The sequence below is a fragment of the Eleutherodactylus coqui genome, chromosome 2 (assembly GCF_035609145.1).
Source record: "Eleutherodactylus coqui strain aEleCoq1 chromosome 2, aEleCoq1.hap1, whole genome shotgun sequence".
In the NCBI taxonomy this organism is placed as follows: Eukaryota; Metazoa; Chordata; class Amphibia; order Anura; family Eleutherodactylidae; genus Eleutherodactylus; species Eleutherodactylus coqui.
In genome coordinates, this window is record NC_089838.1 from 88,110,346 (window position 1) to 88,137,086 (window position 26,741).

At 42.9% G+C, this 26,741-nt stretch overlaps 1 protein-coding gene across 1 annotated transcript; it reads right to left on the minus strand.

The window, feature by feature from the left end:
* Positions 1–1,621: 1,621 nt before the first annotated feature.
* LOC136611519 (uncharacterized) lies at positions 1,622–25,378 on the minus strand. Its single transcript, XM_066591187.1, has 10 exons — positions 25,237–25,378; positions 20,566–20,642; positions 18,738–18,803; positions 16,495–16,560; positions 13,024–13,077; positions 12,520–12,552; positions 8,527–8,604; positions 7,748–7,813; positions 3,964–4,242; positions 1,622–1,782 (listed from the first exon to the last, which is right to left on the minus strand). The coding sequence occupies exons 1-9, from the start codon at positions 25,283–25,285 to the stop codon at positions 3,970–3,972; spliced, it is 762 nt and encodes a 253-aa protein (XP_066447284.1). The 5' UTR covers positions 25,286–25,378; the 3' UTR covers positions 1,622–1,782; positions 3,964–3,969.
* Positions 25,379–26,741: the final 1,363 nt, after the last annotated feature.

Here is a 26,741-nt window from a genome sequence, read left to right on the forward strand (position 1 = left end):
AAGCGTGCCCATAGGAGTTGCCATATGGACGCAGTCATGAGATAAATGGGTTAGTGAGAGCACAGCCAGCTGTCAGTCTGTGTACAGCAGAGAACAAGGCAGTGTCAGTACAAGAAAGAGAGACAATAGGATAGTGATAGCCTGCTAGTCTGTTTTAGGGAAAGATAGCAGCATACTGGAGTGTGCCCATAGGAGTTGTCATAGGGACGCAGTCGTTGGATAGTGAAGAGAGAGTCATCAGAGAGAGCTGTTGTCGGGACGACGGAGGAGCATGTAGCCCTGGGGATTATGGTCATGAACCTGACAGGAGAGCCATCAGACCCTGTGGCGAGTGACGGCCTCTATAGCAGAGTGAGGGTGCCGAATCCTAAGGGGAGAGAGCAAGCGATCACAGAAGAGGAATAAGTACCAACAACACCCCCTGCTATATACTCCAGCCCTTATTGGGATCTCCCTGGACGCCGCGCTCCCTGTCGTCGGGCTCACAGGTCCTGGCAGTGAGTATTGGCCTGTCAGGTGCGCCCCCTCACCACTCCACTCCTTTCTGCCTGCCGTTGTCGGCCTCTGAGCTGCGGGCCCTCAGGACTTTGCTCATCGGTGACAGGCTGCACCCCACTCCGTTCAGTAATCATGCGGGTCCTTGGGCCGGTCACCTGCGCCCCCTCAGCAGTACGCTCTGTTCTGCCTGCCGTTGTCGGCCTCTGAGCTGCGGGCCCTCAGGACTCCGCTCACTGGTCACAGGCTGCCTAAAAGGTACGCCGGAGACACTGACAGCGGCCCCACTAGGGAACTTTATACGGGGAGATGGCAGTGTGCCGTGCAGCACAGTAACAGCGCAGGTCCCACGGCGACGCGGGCTTCACTCAGAGCGGAGCCAGGACCAGCGCCGCCGCACTTGCTGCACTCTGTAGCCAGCGCAATTACAGTGGCCACAGGAGGGAAGATGCCATTAAGACATTCACTTCTGTGGCCTCTGCAAGGCACATGTCAGCGGGACGCTCTCCTCTGCAAACACGAGTGCTCAGTGCCACCAGCGCTGATTGCCACGACCTTATGGCTCTTTCTCCAGCATCACACAGGATGCCCTAAAATGGTTCACTCCTCACGATGGGATGCCCGAGTATGGTTCATGTTTCACATCACACAGGATGCCCTAGCATGGTTCACGCCTCACCACACAGGATGCCCAAGCATGGTTCACCCCTCACCACACAGGATTCCCTAGCATGGTTCACCCCTCTCCACACAGGATGCCCTAGCATGGTTCACCCCTCACCACACAGGATGCCCCTTGATGGCTATTCTCTCCCCCTTCGTGGCTCTCTCGCCCGCTCTCCCGCTAAATGCTGCCTATGATTCCCCTCCCTCACTGCATGTCAAAGTCCTCCTGGCTTTGAGTAGAAGCTTAAATTATGTCTTCTGCTTGGTTTCAGCTCAGATCTGAACCTTTGCAGAATCTTATTAACTAATAAAGTAAGTATATAGAACATATATTACATTTGTACTTGGAGGCTGTTGGCATCAATGTGCCACATTCAGTCTGAGATGATGGGATCAAACATTTGACTAATTTCTCCCCAGTATCTTGGGGGTTCCAATAATGTAACAGACAATCTCAATGTAATGCTCAGAAAGTAATTTATTGTAAAAGAACCAATCAGAGGTACAATTACTTCTCTTCAGATAACAGTTTTCATTCTATTATCCAAATGTATAGATAGAGAGGTGATTAGAAAGAAATCAGATCTTGTGGCATGCCTGTGCCATAGTGATGTAAGGTACCTGCAAAACACAAGAAGCCATGGTTAGTGGGGGATTATGGAAGATACCACATATATGTACTGTGTGTGTAACTGTATCCCTTATTACATGGACAGGTATCCTCAGGGCCCAATCATGTCTTTTCAGTAGGAAAATCCTGCTATGGTATTTAGAGGTTCCCAAGCAGCGGGCGCTCAGAGGATGCCCTTCACTCACAATGTCTGCCATCACTCTTCTTTGCAGCCACTTTCCTAAGCAGGGAAGCCCTCATTGATCCCACTGGGTTCCTATCACGTAGTGACGGTCTGTTCCTCTACAGCAGGCACTGTTCCCTCTGTACTAAATGGGTGCTCCGTGAACCCAGGAACCTGCAGGGCTGTCTCAGCACAGACATTGGTGGTTAGGATAGGCCACACAACTACTGGGATCCCATTAACCCCTAAAATGCACTGGGAAAGCTCCATGCGACTTCATGGCTAGCTGGATTCTGCTGGGTTTTGTAGTTATGTATGAAACATAACGGATAGCAGAGTCATGGCATCAGTCATGGGTACAAAAAGGCTGGATATAGGATTGCGTGCTGCTGGAATTATTTCCCCTGGCGGTTGAGTTGTGCGTTTGGGGAACAAGCGGAAGGATCACAGGTTGATGTTTTGTTCTGAGAGTAAGGGTAATCTGTTAGGATCACTTTTATGTCATGCAGACAGTTCTTTATTATCACAATTTCAATTTTTGGGGGTATTGAGGAAATGTCTGGTTAAAACGGGTTGTGGTTGCACTACGATCACGTCTCATTCTTTCCGAATCGGTGCTGCCACGGAGGCAGCGAGGTTGGGGATGGCTGAGCAGAGGAACCAGAGTTCAGGAAGATGGATGTCTGACCGCTATAAATTATATGTACGTCCTGCTGATGTTGCTGTTTAATGTCTTGTCTACCGGAAGTACTGAGGAAGGTGGTGTGGATAGTGGGACGCTCCTTTGTCCATTGGGGTCAACATAGAGTGATGGACAGATGCTATTCAGAGAATCTGGGGCTCGATGATGGACAATTTGAGGCATTTTGGTATGGGATCAGGGGGATGCGGCGGCTCTCGATGTCAACATTCTTGTTCAAAAAAAGAGAGGTGTTGCCAGAGCCAAGCATTTTTTTGATGCATCTCGGGGGTAAAGATATTGGGAAGAAGAGTTTTTTTGACGTGTTATGCGATATCCGTACTGAACTTTAGTGGGTAAGGGATAATTTTGCAGAAGCGGTTTTAGTAATTTCTGAGATAATCCCTAGGTCGATTTGGTCTTTTCCCAGGTTTTTTTTCATGGAGAAAATTCAGAAGAGGCTAAATAGAGTGTTAGAAAGATGGGTACAGACGATAGGAGGCTTCTGAGTGAGGCACATAGACCTAGAGGGATTTGCGGGGGGTTTATATTGAGCGGATGGAGTTCATTTCTCAGCAGTGGGTTTGGACATTTTTAACATGAAATTCCAAAATATGATTGAGCAGGCTGCGACTGGGTTGGGTGGGCCTGTCGTCATGCGTTATGGCCTGGGGGGGATTGCCGCCTGACTTTGGCTTGTGGGTATCAATGGTGTGATAATGTTTGGTTATTTGTTTAGTCTGGGTGCATACAGTATGACCAAGGCTACATGGTTTTATACAAAAATTATTTGAGTTTGAGTTAATTGTTAACCCCCTTTGAACATAAATGCCGTGGTCATTAATTGCCATATTGGTGTCAGTGTCTTTATTACAGGTATTGTTTAAAGCATAAGATTCCATGTTCTCTACCACAATTTATTTGCCCTTTCAATAGCTTTTCAATGGTCTTTGTTGCACTAAGAAAACAGCTTCTCATTGGCTTAAAATAAGATAACTGGTCACAGAAAATCATTATAGCCAAGGTAAACTTCGCTACATCTATAGGAAACTATGCATGTTAAAATAAATTGTGTGATTGCTGGGAACAGTAGTACACTTCTACATCACAAACTGCATAGTTTATGAAGTGTGCTATTCAATGGGAAGCCACGCTGGCATCTGCTTTATTTACTCCAATAAAGACAACGGCAAGTAATTAGCATTTATTTTGTGTCCGGGATGGTAAATTAGTTACATGGACTTATAATGGGTTAATATGTCTGATTAGGATGAATTGAATTACTAATGTAAATATTGGAAACAGATAAAAAGGACTGTATTTTATTACCTCACATTAGCATTGCTTGCTTCCAGCCATACCACCAAGAACGCCTCCAAGAACACCACTAAGGCCTCCAACAGAGCTTCCAACGTTTCCAACAAGGTTTCCAAGAAGGGATTGAACAGTGGTTATAAGACCTCCAATTACACCGACAATAATAGTAGTAAGACCAGCAACAAGAGCAAGATCCCCAATAAGAGATATAAGTTTTGCAGACACGTCGGTTAGAGCTTCGTCCACGGTATCACTGAGCTCCTTTACGATGGGAATCACATCAACCAAATTCTGGAAAGAAAAACATTTATCAACAAGTGGATTTTGTAAAGTAATATACAATACAAATATACCTTCTAGTTCCCAGGATTAAAAATGTATTTTCTATACTTTAGTCATTTTTATATAACGCACACATGTTCTGCGGCGCGGTACAGGGAACACTTCCATTGGTTCCCATTGGGCCTCACTATCTGACCTCCCTTTATTAAAGATGATAATTTAATGATGTTTGTAATGTTGGAGGGGTGTCTCATCACAACCTCTTTACAATAAGGGGTTTCCATGGTAACATGTAACTGGTCTGCCTTTATTACTTTGCCTTGTATTATTGCCTTGGCAGAAGAAACAACTAGCACCTGTATGGATATAGATATACTATGTCCGAAACAACATTTACAGCGGGCAGCCCTGGGGGTCTTTGCTCGGCCGAAGACTGTCTTATAGAACTTTTACTCCTAGCTGTTATGGCATCAGAGCTGACAGAAAGGAGCAAAGACGGCCATCTCTGCTGCAGCTCCTCCTACCAGCACCACAGCGGTGTCTGGGGAGGGTTTGGATGGACTTGCATGGCCAAGTACCTTACATTATTGTACATTTGGATATACAGGTATCTCAAAAAGCATAAAACAGGTTAAACTCCCCAACAACGCTACACTAATCCATGTATGACATCAGCAATTATGTCATGTCAGGATATAATTCTTTGCAGATGACTCATGGTAAAAGGGTTTTCCAGGCGCTTTTTATTGGTGACCTATCCTCAGGATAAGTGATCAATAGCTGATCGGCTGGGGTCCACTGCTCAGTACCCTGACGAATCAGCTTTTGTAGCGCCTGCTATCACCGGTAAAGCACACACAGGGTATGGAGGAGAAGCACATTGTTCCAACCCCTGTGTAGTGGCCATGGCTGGTAACTGCAGGTGCAGCTCTCACTGATTTTAATGGGAGCTGCACCTGTAGTTATCACTGCCAGCCATTACACACGGGTCAGAGCGACGTGCTTCTGCTCCATGCAGTGGGTGCCAGAACAACTGATCAGCAGCAGACCTCAACCAATAAGCTATTGATGACTTATCCTGAGGGTAATAATACCTGGCAAACACCAATAACTTACCAGTCTGGGTGCACAGTATAAAATGAAAGATGGCGTCTTTATATAAAGGGTCTGGCCACTTATTTTTTTACATTTAGAATGCTGTAAAATATTAAAAACAGTTATAGTAATTTTAACTATCGCCCGGCACTCTGTATGTTTGATCCCTATTGATTTGGACATGTGAGCACTGCAGCCAATCATTGGTAGAGCCAGTGATTAACGAAAGAGGAAATCCAATGACAAAATGATCCAGTGATGATGTAAAATCCTTAATACAGATACTCCCCTACTTGCAAACAGGTTCTGTTCCAGGAACCGGTTCGCAAGTACATTTGTTCGCATGTCCGAACAAATGGTTGTATGGATGGGATCGCGGGTGGATCCCGCCCCATACAATGTCGGGTGCAGGCTGCTCTTACAGCCGCCACCCGGCGGCACCAGTTCCAACAAGCAGCACCGCTCGTCAGAACTGTTAACACTTCAAATACTTAATTTGTGTATTCTGACAGCGGCATTTAAAGTGTTAACAGTTCCGATGAGCCGCGCCGCTCGCCGGAACTGCTGCTGTCGGGTGCCGGCCATAAGAAACAGCCTGCACCCAACATTAAGGGGTCCTGTACAGTCCTGTAAAACATGCTTATGTGACTTCTGGCATAAAAAAGCAATGATTCACTTCCATGGCTTGAGCCGTGGCGATCTTAGGCCATGACTAAAAGTGCCGCAGCTTAAACCGACATCCTAAGAGCGCGACAGCTCACAGCGCAGAAGCCAGTCACTGCTTTTATATGGCGGGACTTCAATAAAGAGATCTTATTCATGGGAAGAGAGGGGATGGATAGTCTTGCTTTCATCACTGAAGGCCACTCAGTGTATTCAGCACCCCAGGAATGAAGGTGACATGTGGTAACCAGACACGTATGTAACATGTGAACTGCCTTTATACTATTGTATCCAGTACCATAATGACAAATGGCGGATGACTTTCTATGCGCTTCCAGCACTCCTCTAGAAGATCCCAAGTGGCCATTGTTCTCTAACAGTCTAATGACAATGAGCCATTATCTCCTTTATAATAGGAAGCTTTCATATGGCCGTGATTTCTTTAAGATGCTTTTCTAGCCATTAAATCCTTTTTTATTGAACAGAAAGTTATACAATTCTCAATAAGACTTCGAAAGGCCCATTTACATGCATGTTCAAAATTCGTTCAAATGGCCAAAAATGAGTTACTAACATTAAATGTAAATGTGGGCATCGTGTACTTTTCGTTTAAAGGAGGATTTTAAGGTGAAGTTAAAATCCATCATTCAGCCACCAAAAGATAAAGCAAGCACACTTATCTTTCAATAGACAGCAGGCTGTTCTCCCCACAGCACCTTTTCACTAGCCAGGAGAGAACCATGCAGCTGTTTGTACAGCTGGGAGTGTCTTTAAACACATGCTGGGCTCTGCAAACAACTTTTACACACACATTAAGATGCTAAAGTGTTAGGCCACCTGCAGAGAGCCGGTTCGGATCCCGCTGCAAGAATTCTCTCAGCGGGACCCGACCTGAGCCCCTGCAGGGACCAGCCTGGCACTCACCTGCTCCTGCGGCTCTGGCTATGTGATGTGCTGGCTGCCGCCTCGGCCGCTGCATGCGCAGAGTGGAGCTAACGGCCGGGGAGTGACATTTCTGCAAGCCCCGCACAGAAATAGAGCATGCCGCGATTTGTTTTCGATGCAAGATTTCGCGTGGACAAATCACGGCCTTGGGATTGCGTTTTCTAACGCAATGCTATGGCAGCTTCCACGGGCGGAAATTCTGCGGCAAATCCTGTTGCGGTATTTTTGCCCGTGTGCAGGGGCCTTAATGGCTATTAACAGTTTACGCAAATAGATCACTTAATGTTTCAATCTTTCAGTCATTTGAAAGATTATCTTTGCATGTAAAATGGCCTCAATTCTTCATGGGTTTCAAGATTCTTCTGAGTGGGAACTTCACTGCCTGTTTCATTGCGATTCTCTGCTCGTGGCCGGCAATTCGCAGCATGTTGCGAATTGCCGCTATTCTCCACGGTCAGCCTATCTGTCAGATAGGCTGACAGCGGAGATCCGTCTGCCGGCTCCTGCTCTCAGGCGGCGGCTCCTGCTCTCAGGCGGCGGCTCCTGCTGCGGAGATCTGCCGCAGGATACCGCAACACCTATGGAGAGGCATCCTTAAGGTTTCCCCATCTCCAGCACACTAATTACTTCCTTTATCTATGGCAAATGGTGTTGCTGTAATCATTAATAATATACTAGGCAAACTGAAACTAATTAGTTTAGAAATGGCTTGATTTCAGGTGACTCTTTATGAAAGGAGTCTTCTATTGGCAAGTGGGAAGTCACATTACTGTAAATAGCATGCACACCAACCCCTGATTGAAGCACTTACCTTAACGCCACAGACTACCCCCAGTACAGGTTTAAGGACAACTTTAAGGACAGCACACACGACTTCCTGCAGATTATGAAAAAACATAAAACCATGTTTTCAGTATATCATTTCCGGTGTATTACAGTCATTTTCAATATTGTGACTCCTGAGTGCATTTTACACAATGTTATTGTCGGTAATCAGAGTAGTTAGCAGACAAATCAGATTCTATCTGTAGGATGCCGTGAATACTCGTTATATATCTCAGATGCCGCATCAGCTGTGACTACAGAGAATGTCTGTGAACCTTATGGCTGGGTTCACACAGGGCGGATTTGCCGCGGTTTTGCCGCAGCAGATCCACCCGCGGCAAAACCGCCCACGGCCACTAATCCCGGGATTAGCCAGCCATGTGGATGAGATTTCTCAGAAATCTCGTCCACACGGGACGGCTAATCCGCTGTGGTAAATCCGGTTGAAACCGCGGCTGCGGCCGCCGCAGCCGCGGTTTCAAAAGAAGCAGCATGTCCATTCTTTTTTTCATTCCGCTGCGGCCGCGCTCTCCTCTATGGCAGCGCCGGCCATAGCGAAAGAGCGAGCGGCCGGGCCGCTTCAAAGCCACCGTGGCGTAAACCGCGGCGGTTCTCCCGGCTGAAATCTCGCGGTTTTTGCTGCGGCCAAACTGCGAGATTTCCGACGGGAATCCGCCGTGTGTGAACCCTGCCTAGTTTGTCTGCGCTTCACTGCTATTTTCTTGTCTTCTGTGTGAGGAGGAGCAGAATAAAAATGTAGCTTACCGTCAATTTAATAACAATTTTCAGAAGGTCTTCAATAATGCTTTTAAAAACTTCCATAACTTTAGTGACGTCCCCAGTCTGAAAAATAAAAGTTGATTATACCTTTAGTAATCAGTTGTCATTAGTAACAATTGCATGTAAAGATGCATTAACCCATTAAACAATCCTCTAGCTCCCTTAGTGAGCACATAATAGACCTGTCTTTATACACAGCAGCCAATATGAACCAGCAGAGCGGCAGGGAAAGGGGAGAGAACGGAAGACGGGAGCAAGGATTTGTCAGGAGACGTTACTCTGACTTCCTGTAGACCCCGTAGATAAGTTGTAGTCAGGGGTCACAGCTCTGCCCTATCGGAGCCGAGCAAAACAATCATCTAAGCTTTCAATAGGCAGCAGCTATACTCTCAGACATACATTTAAAATGCCTTCTTCCATCAGACGTTCCAATCATCATATACAGCGATACCTTTTTGTAAAATCCCTTAAACTGCGATGTACTGGCATGTTTCATTTATGCTTGACAACTAATGTTGCTGCATTCTGTTGGGATGTCTGCTAAAATGGGAGCTACAAGAAAGCCGAACAACAGTAATAGTAATGCCTCTGCTCATTTAATACATATGTTTAACCTCCTGTCTATGACAGTGTTTCCCAACTCCAGTCCTCAGGGACCGCCAACAGGTCATGTTTTCAGGATTTCCTCAGTGTTGCACAGGTGATGTAATTCTTGTCGGAGCCTCAGACATTGCCACAGGTGTTCTTACTATAGGAGATCCTGAAAACATGACCTGTTGGGGTGCCTTGAGGACTGGAGTTGGGAAACACTGGTCTATGATGTAACTGAGTTCGGATATGATAATGTGCAGAAATCACAGGGACAGATAAAGTTCTTTTGAAATTTGAGAATTTCACCGAAGAGAATTAAAATTAAAATATAACTTATTAATATTTAATTAAAATATATTGACGAAACAACTCCAAGACATACCGATACAGAGATCTGTGTATATCCCCCTGGCTTATAGATGCTCACTCGGGGCCTGATATCAATTCCTTGTTGTATATGATCCCTTTATATATCAATTCCAGGGAATGAATAAAGCTACACATGACTTTTCAGCTTGCCCTACAACATATATTACCTAATCATGGTGCAGCTCCTTTATAAGGGCGCCCACCCACTAGCGATTTTTTTTCCCTGCGAAATTCACAGCATTTTTTTCTCTGCAGGGGTCTATGGGACTTGTAATGTTAAAATCGCGATCACGCTAAATCGCAATTTACCGCGAAATCGCGATTTTGCGCGATCGCGATTTTAACATTACAAGTCCCATAGACCCCTGCAGAGAAAAAAATGCTGCGAATTTCGCAGGGAAAAAAAATCGCCAGTGGGTGGGCGCCCTAAAGGAAACCAAAAAAGATATAACTGCACCTGCCAGGAGATATTTGAAAGAATATTTCCATACAAAGTCTCCCAGCTGCTGTTCAAAATACTACAAGGATAGGTGCAATCTATTGTACTGCATGTATAAGACCCAATTTACACAGAAAGATGATTTAAAAAAATGCTCAAAGGACAGTTTAAATGACAATTTTGAGCCATCATCTTTGCATAGTCTATAGTAGCTAAGTGGCTACTAAAGAGCTATGCAAGTGGAGCAAGACACCACTGTGATCAGTATGAGAACAATACAGCTGTTTTGCATAACCAAACAGCTGCATTGTTCTACTTGCTTATAGCTCGTATCCCGCTGTGAACTACCAGCAGAACATGAGCTAGAACAATCTTATGAGCGCTGCCAACTGTGATAACAGCCTGCACCACTGATGAGAGTTCATTGCTCAGTTCTAGAAAACTAGAATTGAACGAGGAACGAATCGTACACGAAAACTGCACAATGTACATGCATTTAGATGCAACAGTTATCTCTCAAAAGATGGGTTTGAGTGAACTTTGAGCGCTAATCGTTGTGTCTAAGTGGGTCTTTTTTGATATTATGTAGATCTTGTCTAAAGCAAGTCACTCAGAGATCTACTCTCCAGTATATTGAGATAAAACCTCTTCTCCAAACAGCATTGTACGCCTATTCAGGTCAAGGATAATAACGCAGCCATTCTGCTATTTATGGGAGAAGTGGGGGATATGGACTGAATATGGATCTTTATCATACTTACCCACACATCCCTTAGGCCTCATGTCCACGGGGAAAATCAGGCCTGCTCCGGATTCTCCATGGAGAATCCGGAGCGGGTCCCTCCTGCCCCACGGACATGAGGGCTGAAAATAAGGATAAATAAGAATAAACTTACCTCCCGCCTGCTCCGGATCCTTCCTTCACTGCGGCGCCATCTTCTCTGCGTCGCGGCCGGATCTTCTTTCTTCGGCCCGGCGGATGCGCAGGATCACGTCGGTGACGTGCCCCGCACATGCGCCGGCCCGAAGAAAAAAGATCCGGCCGCGACGGAGAGAAGATGGCGCCGCGGCGAAGAGAAGAAACGGAGCGGGTGAGTAAATTCCGATTTTTGTCTCCCGCGGATCCGGACAGCTTCCATAGGCTTCAATAGAAGCCCACGGGAGCCGTCCCCGTGGGAGACCCGCACGAAAATGGAGCATGGTCCGGATTTTTTCATGCTCCATTTTTTTTAAAATCACTTTTATTGACCATCCGCGGGTATTTATCTACCCGCGGGTGGTCAATGCATCCCTATGGGGTGCGTATCCGCGGGCAGGAGAAGAGTTAAAATCTGCTGCGGATTTTAATTCTTCTTTTGCCCGTGGACATGAGGCCTTAGGGTTTCTATCACCATAAAGCCCCTGACAGATGTCATGCATAAAGGATCTAATGGTGGTGACTGAACGATGGTGTTATACTGACAATACACCGTACATTTATTAGGTTTCTGCTGAATTTCTTTGAATTATACATACATTTATTGGTGTCTTTATTCACATACAGACAGCAAATGACGCCAGATACATCCAAAGCGTCTAACTCGCTGCCAATGCCTGCTTTTTGAAAATGGCTGTTTTCTCTATATGTTTAACAAGCATTAGTCTCTCCTGATATCCAGAGACAACAAGCAAATTGTACTCAATTACTTATTTTTTAGGTGAAGAGCTTCCGTGATCCGCTTCCTTAAAATGTCCAGCTTTTCCTGACTGACTATCTGCAAACTGAGACGCTCCGGAGCCTCCTTGAGCCGTCTTATCTTACGTAATTGATAACCCCCTATTTATATAGGCCTCTCAGCTGTATAAAGAAGCTGATGTAAAAAACTCTCTGTTTAGCTGTCTATTAGAGTCTAACTACCGTGTTTCCCTGAAAATAAGACACTGTCTTATATTAATTTTCCCTCTTTCTGCTCTCTGGGTGTCCACATTCTTGTTGGTCGTCCTCAGTACTGAAACAGCATTCTGTTCCTGGTAACGTGGGTGGAATATCCCGTCTCCAGCAAGAGAATGCTGTGATTGGCTCAGGACCGCAGCCTGAGCCAATCACAGCTAGTCTTTGATGAGGCAATCACAGCCATTCAGTGAATGACATCATTACTTATTTTTCAAGCGAACGCCATCCCTCACCCTAACCCCATTCCCTCTGAAAATCAGGTTAGGGTTTATTTTTGGGGTAGGTTTTATCTTCGGGGAAACACAGTATAACCATTCTCTAGAGGTATATCTTGATCTTTCTAACTATCTACGTGTTTCCTCAGCAATGATGATCCCTAGCGTATTCGTCAGCATAGTGTTTCAGAGAAATGAGCAGCTATTTGGACAGCCGTGGTGCCTGGCTGACATATTAGATACAGAGCTGGTAGGCATTGTAAGAACCAGGGTTTAATAGTTGTAGCTCCGCCTACCTTTCTCCGGGGGCTCATCCTCAATGCTCCAATAAGCATGCAGCCATCACACAGAGACCTTAACCTGACCTGATAATGTGCATATGTCCATTATTTGATATGAAAATCCCCTTTAAGTTGTAGGTTGCTACTTACCAGGATCGCAGTTATCTGTGCAGCCGTGCAGCCCTAACAAAGATAAACAATGTAGAATTCTTAGATTTGACAGATACTGTTTTCTTACATGTGTTTACTATAAGCACTAGAAGACAAAGTTTACAACACTTTTCAAGAGATTTTTCATAAATGTTTATTTTAAAAAATTTTTGCCATGTACTCCATGAAGCTGGCTTTCCATGCAAGCACATTAAAGTGGTTTCCCATGATTAGAACTAAGGTTCTGCTATTTCTCCAGTCTTTTTATTGGCTGTTTGAGGTATTGAAGCTCAGCCATACTGAAGTGAATGCAGCTGACTTGCAGTACCATACACAGCCTACGGAAAGTTATGGCGCTGTTTCTGGGATACACAGTAGATCCTTTATTCCAGTCCTGAACAGTCCCCTTATAGCCGTTGAAGTCAATGAAATAACATCATTTAACTTTACCAAATAAGGTTTATCAATGAGCCAATAACATAAAATAGGAAGGAAGGTTCTTACCATTCCATTTAACATGTCCCCAAGTTGCTTACCAAGACATCTAGCCAGTAACTTCTGAAAAGTAAAAAAAAATACCATGAATTAAGAGTGAGCCTTTTCAATATTGCAAGAACTACTTGTGAAGGAGGGAATATTAACCAGTGTTGTCCTGACATCTATCCGTGTTGGATATACCTCTAGGCAGATATTTTGCGCATTACGTGGTCATCATTTATAGAATTCGTCCTGCAGAAACATGTGATTGTTTTATTCTGATCTGTTATTTATAAGTTCATTCTCCTCGATGCTCTCACACAACACTATTAACCGTTTTGTCGCTGTCCCAAATATATATCTGGTTTTCCCATTGGCTTAATGCAGCCCATTTGCTTATTTACCACTGAGAAGTAGAGATCCAAACTGAAGTCAGATCTGTTTGTATCGAGGCCTTCCAATCTGCAGTGTGCAGTGAGCAATCAACTTGCTGAAGGAGTTAAGTATTTTATGTTATTATATGGCACATATAGTGTATCAGTGTTAACCTTACTTCATCACATCTAGTCTTTAATATTCCTCATTTAGGCTGCCTGTCCATGGCCACGACAGAATAGCGCTAGCAATATTGCACTGCAGGTAAGGAGGAGAGCACTAAAATGTCTTCATGATGAGCCTGTCTTAATAACAGGCTCACCGCAGAGAATCGCGACATGCCACGACTTTATTCACGTGAGCGGAAAATCGCTATGATTTTCCATTCGTGTGCATTAGGCTGTGCTTTCATAGTTATCCTATGGAAAGAGTGTCATGCGAGCTCCGTGTATGATTTATCACCACGGATCTCACTATGACACCTCGCCCGCGGACAGCCAGCCTTATAGATTTGAAGCTTTAGTATAGCCTTTAACCCCTTAATGACACAGCCCTACCCCTCACCACCATTTTCATTTTTTTCTTTCCCCTTTTAAAAAATCTTAACTCCCTTATCTATTGATGTCGCTGTATAAAGGCTTGTTTTTTGCGGGATGAGTTGTATTTTTCGATGGTGCTATTTAATGTACCATATAATGTACTGAAATACTTTTAAAAAATTCCAAGTGGAGTAAAATGAAAAAAAAAAACAACATTCCGCCATCTTTCAGTGTGTCTTGTTTCTACGGCACACAAACTACAACAACAATGACATGCTATCTATATTCTATGGGCCAGTACAATTACAACGAGACCAAACTTGTATATTTTGTTTGCTGTACTATTTTTATTTTTAATTTTAAAAACTTTTAATTTTTGAAATTATTTTCTGCCGCCATCTTCTGCGCACAATAACTTTTTTTTATTTTTCCATCAACGGTGGTTGTGCGAGGTCTCATTTTTTGCAAGACGTCCTGTAGTTTATGTTGGTACCATATAGGAATACATGTGACTTTTTGACCGCTTTTTATTGCATTTTTTCAGAGTGACTGAAAAAGTGCATTTCTGGCGTTCTTTTTTTTTTCTGACGACGTTCACCGTGCTGCATAAATAATGAGATACTTTTATAGCTTGGACTTTCACAGATGTGGCGATACCAAAGATGTATTTTTGATTTATGATTTAGATTCTTTTTTATTATAGATATGGCAAAAGGGGGGTGATTTAAACTTTTATTACTTTTTTTTTTACAATTAATAAGACTTTATTGATCTGATTTTTACTGTTTTTTTAGCAAACCCCCCCCCCCCTCCCCCCCCCCTAGGGGACCACAACTAGTGATGCTTTGATCTCTACTGCAGTATTATGTATTGCAACAGCATTACATTGTAATGCAATCTGACAGGCAGTCTATCAAGCCACCCCACAGGGACAGCTTGATAGGCAGTCTGCTAAGGCAGCCCTGGGGCTTTTCAGAAGGTCACTGCCTGCCATGATACCACATCTCCCTGCATTAATAGCTGCGATCAACCATGCAGCTGATTTCAGCTATTTGCTGCGGGTGTCAGCTGTAATAAAAAGCTGACGCCCGCACTGTATGAAGAGAGGTCACCCTGCGATCTCCCTTCATACATACCTCTCTCTTCATACATACCCCGATGCTGCATGACATAAATGTATGACATATAGCAGGAAGGGGTTAATATGAATATATTTTGAAGTCAGCATGCGGTCTCCTTGTGAAACTAATTTTCTTTTCTGAGACTAATTCTACCTCAATCACACGGTCATATTTTCGATCCATATTATCCACGTATTTATTTCACGTTATACCCCATTGAGTTGTATTGGGGTATCCACGCATGCATTTTTCATCTCCTATTTTCATCTATATTACGCCTGAGTGAAAATCAGCTGTAAGATATGTCCTGCCCTGTCTTTTATCACACGTAGAAACACTAAGTGCAAGAAAGGTAGGGCGCGGACTATTATTTTATCACGCGGATAAATATTGCGCAAGAAAAACAGCTGTAAAATGAAACCATTGCAGTTAAAATGAGTCAAAATCACGGCCGTCTGTTTAAGCCCTAACTCCCAGGTTTTGTCAAATTAACCATAATTTCTTATAATTCGGAAACTTCCTGCTTCCATGTTTTCTGTATAATTTGTTGGCACTCTACCACAGAATCGCTCATAAGACGTCCTGTTACTCTATGATTGTCATTGGCACCATACATATATTGCTCTGAACCAGTGGATGCATACAGTGTTAGGTAAACTATATGCATCAGTATTTAGGGGCCCTTTTACACGGGCTGAGAAATCATCCAGATTTCAGCAAGAATCTGAGTGATGATCGTTCAGTCTGAATGCACAACTGATCAATTCATTCAGCGTTCCATTTTTGCACGCATAAAAATTGAAACGACGGATCAGCCATGTAAACAATCATTCATCTATGAACAACAGCCGGTTTACTGTGAATGAAGGCGGGCCAGAATGACCCCCGGCCCCCTGCACCTCCATTCACTAGCAATGATCATTCCTGTGTAAAAGCACATGAGCGATTCGCTGGCACCACCTGTTGGGCATCTGCGGCCGACCGGTCGTCCCGTGTAAAAGCCCCCTTAGTCTGGTATCTCTGCTTCAGGGCATTGATGGTTTACCACTAGAGATGAGCGAATGTACTCGGCCACGCCCCTTTTTCGCCCGAGTACCGCGATTTTCGAGTACTTCCGTACTTGGGCGAAAAGATTCGGTGGGCACCGTGGGTGAGTGGGGGTTGCAGCGGGGAGTGGGGGGGAGAGGGAGAGGGCTCCCCCTTGTTCCCCGCTGCTACCCCCCGCGCCGCCACGCCTCCCCCCCCCCCCCCGTCCCCCAGCGCCCCCCGAATCTTTTCACCCGAAGTACTCGAAAATGGCGGTGCTCGATCGAGTAATTACTCGAAACGAGTACGTTTGCTCATCTCTATTTACCACCATTACAATGTTATATTGTATTTAATTATGTCATATTAATGTGAAAAACCTTAACAGCGCTTATAGAAAAAAAAACAACTGTAATCCACACTTAAGATAAAATTACCAGATGTCCAATTGAGACTTCAAATGCATTTATCGTCCTCACGAGTAATTGGTCTGCAGCGCATGTCTGTAAAGTAAAGTAAACTTTAGCTGATTTGCTTTTGACCAGGTATATTGTGAGTGACATGGTGACAATCTATTGCTGATTAGACGAACATCTTCACTATACTCATATTACCAATCCCTCCACCTCTAACAGTGATGTGTTATGATCTGTGTTGTATCTGATACCTTGTAACCCAGCAGTATCCAGTCTCCAGTAACATTCTGTTGCAGTTCCCTGCTCCACCAGTGATATTTGTCTGGACCCAGAATATCATTATACACTAACTAATCTCCAGTAAGTAAGCTGCGCAGTGTCCACCCCAGGGGAACGGTACCCATGGTTATCAGGGTACGGTATGGCCCCGCCCCCAGTGCATGCTGGTCCTATGCTTCACATCTGATTACATATTACACTCTAGTTATAACATTTTATTCTAATGCAAGCATTGTAACTTGAGATCATAAATTGATGAAAAACTAGTACTTGGTTATGAAGCCCTTAAAGATCAATAAGACAAAATAAGGATGCAAGGGGTTGTCTAAGGTCATTGCATGTCAATACATAATAAATTATCCTATACTTACTTTCCCGAGCCCCTGCATGTCTCTCACTGAATGAGACATCACAGACTGCTGCAGCCAATCACAGACCAAAGCATTCTAACATTAGTGTTTGTGATTGGCTGCAGCAGCCTCTGATGTCCGGTATAAAGCCTGACTGCAGCCTGTAACCCCAGTGTTATAGGAGAGACCTGACCTGTGCTACTGGAGCTGCAGGGACCCAGGAGGGGTGAATATAGGACCATGTATTATGTTTTGACACAAGGAGAACTAATTAAAAAAAAACTCAGAAACCCTTCTTAAGGCCAGCTGCACATAAAAGGGTCGGTTTCCGCATGTCGGAGCCGGCAGTGGAATCCAACCCTGTGCCTGGCCCACATCCACATGTACCTGTCTTTTCTTCTTCTTTTCTGCACTGTGGATGGTCTGCATGGCAAACCGTCAGACATCCACAGTACAGATTTTTTTTATTTTTTAAATCCCTGCTTTTCCCACGCCGTTGCTAGGTGATGATGCGGGTAACTTTCTGCAATGTCATTGCGGAAGGGCCGCAGGTCGGACGGCTTCCATTGAGTTCAGTGGAAGTTGTCCATGTGGAATCTGGACTAAACTAGAGCATGCTGGGATTTTTCCTCCGCAAGTGGAAAAATCACTATTGATTTCTGCTAGTGTAGAGGAAAAAATGCTTATCCATAGCATGCTATTGAAGGCATTTGCTATGGAATCTGGAGGTGGACGCCCACGTCGGATTCTGCAATGCAAATCCGTCCATCTGCAGCCGGCATAAGAAGAAATTGCATAACTAATAAACAAATAAAACAAGTCATTACATATAAAAGCCAGTAAGAGATTCTGGAAGATGGAGAATCACTTTCAGTCTGGAGGACAAGAGTTTCTTCAGGGACCTGTATTATATACACAGCGTACCAGAGAAACAATACAGACTGATGTGTAAATGAGGAGCTGATCCTGCCGCAGTAAAACACATGTAGCACTGGACTATATACTGGCGGGGTGTCACAAGAAAGCCCATCAGCACATGGACTGCTGTAATATAGCAGGAAGCCCACGTCATACCCAGCCGGTACCCCTGTGATGTACATGTACTGCTGTAATATAGCCAGAAGCCCACGTCATACCCAGCCGGTACCCCTGTGATCTACATGCACTGCTGTAATATAGCAGGAAGCCCACGTCATACCCAGTTGGTACCCCTGTGATGTACATGCACTGCTGTAATATAGCAGGAAGCCCACGTCATACCCAGCCGGTACCCCTGTAATGTACATGTACTGCTGTAATATAGCAGGAAGCCCACGTCATACCCAGCCAGTACCCCTGTGATGTACATGGACTGCTGTAATATAGCACGAAGCCCACATCATACCCAGGCGGTACCCCTGTGATGTACATGGACTGCTGTAATATAGCACGAAGCCTACGTCATACCCAGCCGGTACCCCTGTGATGTACATGCACTGCTGTAATATAACAGGAAGCCCACGTCATACCCAGCCGGTACCCCTGTGATGTACATGGACTGCTGTAATATAGCAGGAAGCCCACGTCATACCCAGCCGGTACTTCTGAGGATAAAGGGGTTAATATTATGTTTTATACATCTAAGTTAAAATTTACCTTTAGACAGTGACAGCATTGCAAAACATCAGCAAGGTTGCATATACAAATGTTTAGGTCCACGCACTGAAATAAAATGATCAAGTAGCAAACAGATCAGTAAAGAGAGCATTACACTGCAACACATTTTACAAACATTTCTTAACAGAAAGTAATTGATCCGTTTCTGTAAAATTAAATCCTGCTGATTCCACCAGTAACATTGAATACCAGCGGCACGTCTCACTTTCAAGTTACAAACAGTTTGGACGGGCCGTAGTATTACTATTCGCCAAGTAATTCTTTTAGCCTGGAGAGTGGGGGCCTCAGGCTCATCTTTTCGGTAGACTTGGGAATTATCTTTGAAATGGAAGAAACATACTAGGAGTTCAAAGCGGTTACGAGGTCTAACTGCTGCAAATATAGGGGTCGCATGCACAGCACTGGTAGACCAGTGTGAACGGATGCAAGAGTTTTGTACTAAACCCATTAACTTTATGATTCCCAAAGGTGCAGGTCTGGGGGAACCAAGGAAATGGTGACCATAATATAATACATTTCCACTTGTCTTTCAGTCGGGTGTTTTGTTGTTGGGGAGCCTCAAAAACACCAAACTTCAGGAAGACAGAACTGACTCAGCTTACAGATCCCCTTAGCCTTATTGACTGGGACAATGTCCTCAGAATAAGGATGTAGTGATGAGTAACTCACTAGAACAGTTTAGGAAGGGCCTGGATGTCTTTCTTGAGTGCCACAATATCACATATTTATTCTGACTGACAGATTTGTGCTCAACAAGGAATGTTCTCTCCCTAAAATGAGGAAAATTGGTTTCTACCTTATTGTTTTTTTTTACTTTCCTCTGAATCAATATTGTATGATATTAACCAATAAATATTCTGAAATGTCTTGCTTCCTGGGTGCTCACATGGTGCTTACGTCATGCATGTACTGTGCATAGTGTGTGTCTACGTGTTTAAAGGGTTTAGTTCTTAATTAGAGATGAGCGAACCTACTCAGCCATGCCCCTTTTTTGCCCGAGCGCCGCGATTTTCTCGGGCGAAAAGATTCGGGGGGTGCCGTGGGTGAGTGGGAGTGGGGGGGAAAGGAGAGAGAGAGGGCTCCCCCCTGTTCCCCGCTGCTACCCCCCCCCCCCCCCCGCTCCGCCACGCCTCCCCCGCCCCCCGGCGCCTCCCAAATCTTTTCCCCCGAGTACGGAAGTACTCGAAAATCGCGGTGCTCGATCGAGTAATTACTCAAAACGAGTATGTTCGCTCATCTCTATTCTTAATATAACATTGAGTGTGTTTATTTCTTTAATGGTAAAACGAAAAAAGGTTTGGTACGGTGTTAGCCAGTGGAACAATGTGTGATTGTTCTCAGTGAGAGAAACCAAGCAATCTTGTAGGAAGCGAGCTGTAACATCATGCATTTTTGTTAGCCATTAAAAGGTCTCATATCTACCAGATTGCTTGGTTTCTCTCACTGAGAACAATCACACAATATGTCTTTTATAGTAACCATGTATAATACATACTATTCCTTCCAACCACATCCCCACCTCACATGTACAATTCTCAATGCAGCATTGATTGGCCACTCTATCACATATATTGTCTTGGAGATGCTCACCTGGACTATGTTTCCCTATCTATCTGTAACTCAGAGAATGGCTCACTCTTCTAGTATTATACATAGAAGATAACTATTGCATCAGATTCGGAAATGCTTGTGTGTTTTCAGTAACACTTTTGTGCACACTCAACTGGTCTTCTCCTATCTTTGATGGCAATTAGATAATAGGATCTTATGTAAGATAAAAAAAAAGTTTTTAAAAAATTGTTCTTACTCCCACAGATGTAGATTTACCAGTAGTAGCACCACCACCACCACCACTAAGTAGGCCAAGTTGTCCTGTGCTAGTGCCTGTAAGGAAATATAAAAGGGGCAACATAATTGTAAGCAAAAGAAGAAACTTGTTATCTTATGGTGTTAAAGGGGTTGTCCCGCGGCAGCAAGTGGGTCTATACACTTCTGTATGGCCATAATAATGCACTTTGTAATATACATTGTGCATTAATTATGAGCCATACAGAAGTTATAAAAAGTTTTTTACTTACCTGCTCCGTTGCTAGCGTCCTCGTCTCCATGGTGCCGACTAATTTTCGCCCTCCGATGGCCAAATTAGCCGCGCTTGCGCAGTCCGGGTCTTCTGCAATCTTCTATGGAGCCGCTCGTGCAGAATGCAGGCTCCGTGTAGCTCCGCCCCGTCACGTGCCGATTCCAGCCAATCAGGAGGCTGGAATCGGCAATGGACCGCACAGAAGAGCTGCGGTCCACGGAGACAGAGGATCCCGGCGGCCATCTTCAGCGGTAAGTATTGAAGTCACTGGAGCGCGGGGATTAAGGTAAGCGCTCCGGTAAGCTTCCTTTACCTCCCTGCATCGGGGTTGTCTCGCGCCGACCGGGGGGGGGGGGGGTTGAAAAAAAAAAAACCCGTTTCGGCGCGGGACAACCCCTTTAAGAAATATTTGAGAGCACAAGAGCAATCATTATCCCGTAGTCCATATCCAGCGTATAAAGGAAACCAAGGGATACAAATAAGCAATAAAGCAAACTTCCACTTCTCTTACATAACTTTTTAAAGTACTTATGATACAGTAATGTGTACATCACTTGATGGAAAAATAGCAAAGCTTAGCTGCAATGGAGATACCATATAGTTCCAGGATCACCCAACTCTCACTGATACGTACTTTTCCCCTTCCATGTAAAACTCCCTATACTACACTGAATCAGTTTGTCTTATGTATAGCATTGTTTTAACCCCTTCCCGCTCCATGACGTATAGGTACGTTTTCTGACAGCGACATTTAAGTCCCCCGAACGATATTCCCCAGCGCTGCCTTACCAGACTGCCTATTAAGCCATCCCCGTGAGGTGGCTTGATAGACTGCCTGTTAAATGGCAGTATGATGTAATGCTGTAGCATTACATCATATTGCAGGAGCGATCAAAGCATCGCATGTTAAAGTCCCCAAGGGGGACTTCAAAGTAAAGTAAAAAAAAAAATCAATAAAGTTTTTTTAATTGTAAAAAAAAAAAATTTATAAAAGTTTAAATCACCCCCCTTTTGCCATATCTATTATTAAAAATCTAAATCATAAAATAAAAATATGTATTTGGTATCGCCACATCCGTAAAAGTCAGAACTATCGAAGTAGTGCATTATTTTTCCCACACGGTGAACGTCGTCCAAAAAAAAAATAAATAAAGAACGCCAGAAATGCACTTTTTTAGTTACCCTGTCTCTCAGAAAAAAATGCAATGAAAAGCGATCAAAAAGCCGTATGTATTCCGAATAGGTAATATCGGAAACTACAGGACATCCTGCAAAAAATGAGCCCTTGCTCAACTACGTCGACGGAAAAGTAAAAAAGTTATTACGCGCATAAAATGACCGCAGAAAATAATTCAAAAAAATTAAATGTCTTTGAAAAAAAAAAAGAGTAGTATAGTAAGAAAAAACCTATACAAGTTTGGTATCATAGTAATCGTACTGACCCATAGAATAAAGTTATCATGTCATTTTTGTTGCCGTGTGTGCACCGTAGAAACAAGACGCACTAAAAGATGGTGAAATTGTTTTTTTCATTTTACTCCACTTAAAATTTTTAAAAAGTTTTTTAGTACATTATATGGTACTTTAACCCCTTCCCGCTCCAGGACGTACCGGTACGTCCCGGGAGCCTGGTACTTCCCGCAAAAGGACGTACCTTTACGTCCTGGAGATAGCACGGGATCACATAAGATCCCGCGCTATCCCGCAGCGGGAGCCGGCTGTCAGTCACAGCCGGGGGGGCCATCGGAGATGCGTCCGCCGCTGTTAACCCCTTCCCTGCCGCGATCTAAGTAGATCGCGGCAGGGAAAGAGTTCACAGAGGGATCGCGATCCCTCTGTGTCTCCGGCCGGCTCTCGCAATGTCATCGCGAGAGCCCGTCCTGTATTGCCTGTGCCTATAATCGCTGTACAAGCGATAAGGCATGGGAGAGCAGTAGCTCTGCCATGCCTTATGACAGCGATCATAGGCACAGTGATGTAAGTCCCTCAGAGGGACTCAAATAGTATAAAAAAAAGAAAAGAAAAGTGTAAAAAAAAAGAAAAATGTAAAAAAAATGTAAAAAAAACCCCTTTTTTATGCTTTTTCTAATATTAGCATAAAAAAAGGGAAAAAAAACTAAAACCCCACATATTGGATATTGACGCGTCCGTAACGACGTGTACAAAAAGTTGAACATGCTTTTTATTTTGTATGACAAAAAGCGTAAAAAAAACGCTAAAAAACAGAGGCAAAATGCTAATTTTTAACATTTTGCCTCACAAAAAATGCAATAAAAGTGATCAAAAAAGCCGTACATTTCCCAAAATGGTACCAATAAAAACTACAGCTCGTCTCGCAAAAAATAAGCCCTTAAAGAGCTCCATACATAGAAAAATAAAAAAGTTACAGGACTTTGAATGCAGCTATAGAGAAAAAAAAAGATTTCCAAAAAAAAGGGGGTTTTATTGCAAAAAAGTGTAAAAACCTAAAAAAAATATAACAATTTTGGTATCGTTGTTACCATACCGACCCGCAGAAAAAATTTAGTGTGTCATTTATGCTGCATGATTAACATGATTTAAAAAAAAAAAAAATCTATGGCAGAATTGATGCGTTTTCTCTCCGTTATCATTAAAAAAAAAATAATAATAATTTTACGATATTGTCTATATACCCAAAAGTGGCACTGATAAAAACTACAGATCGCCACGCAAAAAACAAGCCCTTATACGGCCGCGTCCACGGAAAATAAAAAAGTTATGGCTTTTGAAAAATGGAGATGGAAAAATACCAAAAAATCGCTTGGTCCTCAACGCCAAAACAGGCCGTGTCATTAAGGGGTTAAATAGCACCATTGAAAAATAGAACTCGTCCTGCAAAATACAAGCCCTCATGCAGTGATGTCGATGGATAAATAAAGGAGTTATGATTTTTTTGAAGAGGGGAGGAAAAAACGAAAATGGAAAAAGAAAAAGGGGCCGCGTCATTAAGGGGTTAATATATGATTCTGTTCAGCATCTGCACATCTTTATGTTTTAAATATTGTTCATTAAAGTAGTTCTCTTATGTTATCAAGCCTCTTTGGCCTGAACATCACATGGCATAGTTTCCATATGTTTACTATAGAATGTATCCATTGCATATTGTGGCTATCAGTAACTATTGTAAGTTGTGTTTTACAGATTTTTACCTCCCTCACTAACCTAACCATATCATGGTAGAAATAACTATTATCAATGTATCCTACACAGGTGCTCAGCTGTCTAATAAAAACTTAGTTTCTCCTCTATCATTCAAGATAGGAGAAAATGCTGATTCCAGTGATTTAACTCATTAATTCCCACAGTCAATATGAGTGGATTATGAACAAAGGGGTTAAGAACCTTGAAAGGACCCTAGAGATGCATTCCCAATGCCTTTCCAAAGCATGAAATAACGATTGCCCCACAGTTGTTATATAAAAACAAAAAATACCCAAACACTAGATATCCACACAACCATTGAAAGCGGGAAAAGTTTAAAAAAGTTATTAAAAGTTAAGCTCAAGCACTCTGAAATATAACTATAAACAAGGGTAAAATTTCATTTTTTTGTATCTGCAAAGCAAAAATACTCTATACATTATTTAATGAGTTATATGTATCCCCAAATAGTGCATAAAAAGCTACAATGTCACCCTCTTAAAACAGAGTCATACATCAAAGTCAATGGAAAAGCATAAAGTCATGGCTGATGAAACTCAGAGAGGCAAAATAAAATAAAGACTTTGTCATAAAGGTCCAAACAAGTCTTGGTGACTACTAAGGTAATAATAACTGGGGAATCAACACAAATCTTACAAGTAGATGGCCTTGTAGTATTATGCTATATCTCCTATTAGATAACTGATTCACTAATTACAAATTCAGACACACACTTTATCTTACAGAGAAATAAAATATTATTATAACCATTGACCAGAATTTAAACTGACTGCATAGATGAGACAGATAGAAGATAGAAATAGTACATGGCATCACTGTATCTTTTTATCTAAAGGTTTCTAAGTAGAACATAAAATATAAGATAATGAAAATAATTAAAAATCTTTGACTTATCATTTTTGTCCCACAGTTTTACTCATATTAACAGTTTATTGCTTATTATTTAATTAATTTCTACCGTGACATTTTACAAACCTGCAAAAGCAAAGTTTTTGTTATATTCAACTGCTATTCTTTACTTATATGGGGATAATTTTTGACTGATGAGAGATAGGAGTTATTTTTCTTACCCATAGAGCACCAAGCACTGAAAAAACTAATATTTAAGTCATTATTTAAACTATTTTGACAGAGAGATTTTCATATAAGCATTATGAAAATAAGACAATTAATTTACATAATAAACCAATAAAATGTAATTAATGTAAAACTTACCAATGAAATTGGCAACGCTCAGACTGAGGAAGATGACGGCAAGTTTCATGATGCAGTTGTAGTTGTTAAGCTCTTAACTTCAGGAAAAAGTCAAGGCTGTCTTTAAACCTTAGCGTTACGAGCGCCCTTTATATACATCCAAGATGATGCTTGAGGGCAATGCTGTCATTTTTCCTTATTTGCTGATTGGCACAGTAGTAAATGTTGTCACTATGCCAAAACTTTATTACTAGTTTGTGCGTATTCAATATTCATCAAAAAGATGTATTTTATTCTAAACATTCTGTGTTTGCTTTGTGTCCCATTGTACTTGCAGAAATTAAGCGCACAGGTTTCTAAATTGATTATATGTTTGTTATAACATTTTTAAAATAGGAAGCTATTATGAATATAATTATTTTGTAATATATACACCAATAATAGAAATATTAGTAGAAAGAAAGAGTAAAAAATATATTTTGTATTAGTTAGGTATAATTTAAAGCTCCTGGGCCCCACTACAAAGTTTGAAATGGCACCCCCACCCCCCACTTACCATGTCCCATTTATAAAACCAATCTTCCCTTGTGACTTTTGCTATCTCTGCACAGTCTATAGTTGTGCAACTGGTTTGATTTTACCTGTATTCCTATTCCAAAATAACAATAAGCACATAGTTGGTTTAATTATTTGCATCCTATTTAGGGCTCATGTCCATGGATGGGGTTTGAATTGCGGAACCTGAGTGGTGCACCTGCTCAGATGATCCACAGTACAAGCCTCCCATAGACAATTATGGGCACACGCACATTAATTAAAGCATGCGGATTGGTTTTGCAGACCATTTGGTCCGGAAAACTAATTGCAGCATGCTCTATTTTTCTATGGTTTCCTCAGGGACGTCTTCCATTGAAGTCAATGGAAGCCGTCCGATCTGCGACACACCCACAACTGTCACTGCAGGCTTGCTGTGGATCTTCCAGAAAAGCGGGAGATTAAAAACAAAATTAAAAATCTTCACTGAGCATGTGCAGGGGTGTGCTAGCTGGTGGGCCCATCCACATGTCAGTGCAGCAACCCACTTCCACGGAGGAGCAGATGGACGACCTGCACGGCCACACAGAGGATCCAGAAGGTCCTCATGCCTCGGGCAGGGTGGGATTCCATGGTGGGGCTCGCGTCCACGAAACCTGACCCGCCCGTGGGCATGAGGCCTTACACATTCATGGAAAAATTCTTTTTAGAGAAAATCACAAGTCATAAATCAAAACATAAGATTAAAATTAGAGGCAATATTCCTATCAGCTTTTTATTAAATGGAAAGTTCACTCTGAGGGGTCCCCTGGCAATGAGCTTATCTAAGAATGTTCTGCCTCTGGAAAACTCCAGCAATCATTTATAATCTGTGCAGGAACCTGACAGCAAGAGTTCAGTTTCCAAGCAGATCATGTGCGGGGGCAATGGAGCATTACTCAGTCCCCAATAAAATCAATGGGTCTCCTGACGTAGTCCTCTTGATATGGGAA

Excerpts from the sequence above, each read along its gene's own strand:
- LOC136611519 (XM_066591187.1), bottom strand. The coding sequence starts at position 25,285 with ATGAAACTTGCCGTCATCTTCCTCAGTCTGAGCGTTGCCAATTTCATT. Across the intron at positions 13,078-16,494 it reads AAGTCTCAATTGGACATCTG|AAGTTACTGGCTAGATGTCT; the intron begins GTAATTTTATCT and ends TTTACTTTTCAG. Across the intron at positions 8,605-12,519 it reads CACAGATAACTGCGATCCTG|ACTGGGGACGTCACTAAAGT; the intron begins GTAAGTAGCAAC and ends TTTATTTTTCAG.